Source organism: Notothenia coriiceps, unplaced genomic scaffold (assembly GCF_000735185.1).
Source record: "Notothenia coriiceps isolate Sejong01 unplaced genomic scaffold, NC01 NC01_scaffold00022249, whole genome shotgun sequence".
Classification (NCBI taxonomy): domain Eukaryota; kingdom Metazoa; phylum Chordata; class Actinopteri; order Perciformes; family Nototheniidae; genus Notothenia; species Notothenia coriiceps.
This window is the reverse complement of record NW_011354950.1, coordinates 1-1437: the sequence shown is the minus strand read 5'-3', so window position 1 is coordinate 1437 and position 1437 is coordinate 1. Positions and strand designations below refer to the sequence as shown.

Genomic DNA, 1437 nt, shown 5'->3' with positions numbered 1-1437 from the left:
TTCTGTTTCCAAACTTTCCCAAGAGATATGACCTCATTAGGGTGAAACAAGCCCATAGTGTCTGTTATTGAGATGTCTGCTTGAAATGGAATGTCCTCTTTTGCACATTCATTCAATCTACATTCCGTACCTCCTTATTACTGTTCATGTGTCATAGGAACCAAGTATTTCTGAGGAGTAATATCTCCTAGGACAATCGTAGATAGGTAAACATTGAAATCATAGCGAATAGTTGCTCCTCAAACCCCAGTGAAATCTTGTCAGCTTCTTTATTTGTGCATCAGATACTATAGTTGCAGCAGCCATTTTATCGACTGTTCTACTATTTTTTATCTTCTGCAGGCACAATCTGGATGCAGGAAATCCTCCCACTGCTGCTGAATGGAGGCGATCTGACCCCAATCCAAACCATCCCTAACTGGGATAGGGTCCCCTGGCTGGAGGAGAAAAGATTAGCAGTGATTGCGGATACGTTGACTGCTCCACGGGCAATGGTCACACATTTCCCTTTCCGACTCATGCCCCCATCCTTCCACGCCTCCAAAGCAAAGGTAAAAGGGTGGAGGCATTTTCTTTTCTTTTTAATTTTCTTTTGGAAACATCTATGAATTGAGCTCCATATTGTGGTGTTTCTGTGAAAGCTTCCACGTATTTGTCTGTAATTAAAAAATGTTTTAAAATGCTGTCCTTCAATAATTAATATCTTATCTAACAAACATTGTATTTAGTGTGTTATTGAATTAGTCTCTCATGTCTCTACTATAGGTGATCTATGTCATGCGGAACCCTAAGGACATCCTAGTGTCTTCATACTACTTCCATCAGATGGCCGAATTCCTTGATGATCCAGGGACCTTTGATGAATTCATCGAAAAATTCCTTGATGGCAATGGTGAGTGGTTTCATCCCCAATAAAGAGAGCTTCAGAATTATAATGTGAACACATTTTGAAAGGAAGTAAAAGTCACCTTTGTATTTATGCTGAGGTCTATTTTCCATGTTGTCTGCAGTGATGTTTGGAAAATGGACCGACCATGTGAAAGGCTGGAGAACTGCCGAGCTGGGAGACAGGATACTGTTCATCACATATGAAGAAATGTGTCAGGTATAACATAAACATGTGGAGACAGCTTATTCACCAAAGGCAGTGATCTTACTCATTATTGCAGCTGAAGGCAGTCCAAAACAAGCCACAAGGCACTTTGACGGCTCAAACAAAACCCCTCCACTCCTTCCTTTCGTTTGACAATCTTTTACAAACACATGCAGAAAAAATTAAATACAATCCAATACCAGAGGAAGTGAGATGGCGATTGTGATTGTGATTGTGGTTAGAAATTGGCTATCCTTTCTCTATGCAGGGCACGATAAAATGGTATTATTTGAAATAGTTCAGATTTTTTCACTAGATCAGAATACCTTCCATGTACGCATTTG

At 40.1% G+C, this 1437-nt stretch overlaps 1 protein-coding gene across 1 annotated transcript; it reads left to right on the top strand.

Annotated features, from left to right (window-relative positions):
* Positions 1 to 293: 293 nt before the first annotated feature.
* Positions 294 to 1126, top strand: LOC104953899 (sulfotransferase family cytosolic 2B member 1-like; the record flags this gene model as incomplete). Its single annotated transcript, XM_010780934.1, has 3 exons — positions 294 to 551; positions 766 to 892; positions 1011 to 1126. Coding segments are annotated over 3 exons (486 nt in total), but the record flags the coding sequence as incomplete, so codon positions are not given.
* Between the last annotated feature and the right edge of the window lie 311 nt (positions 1127 to 1437).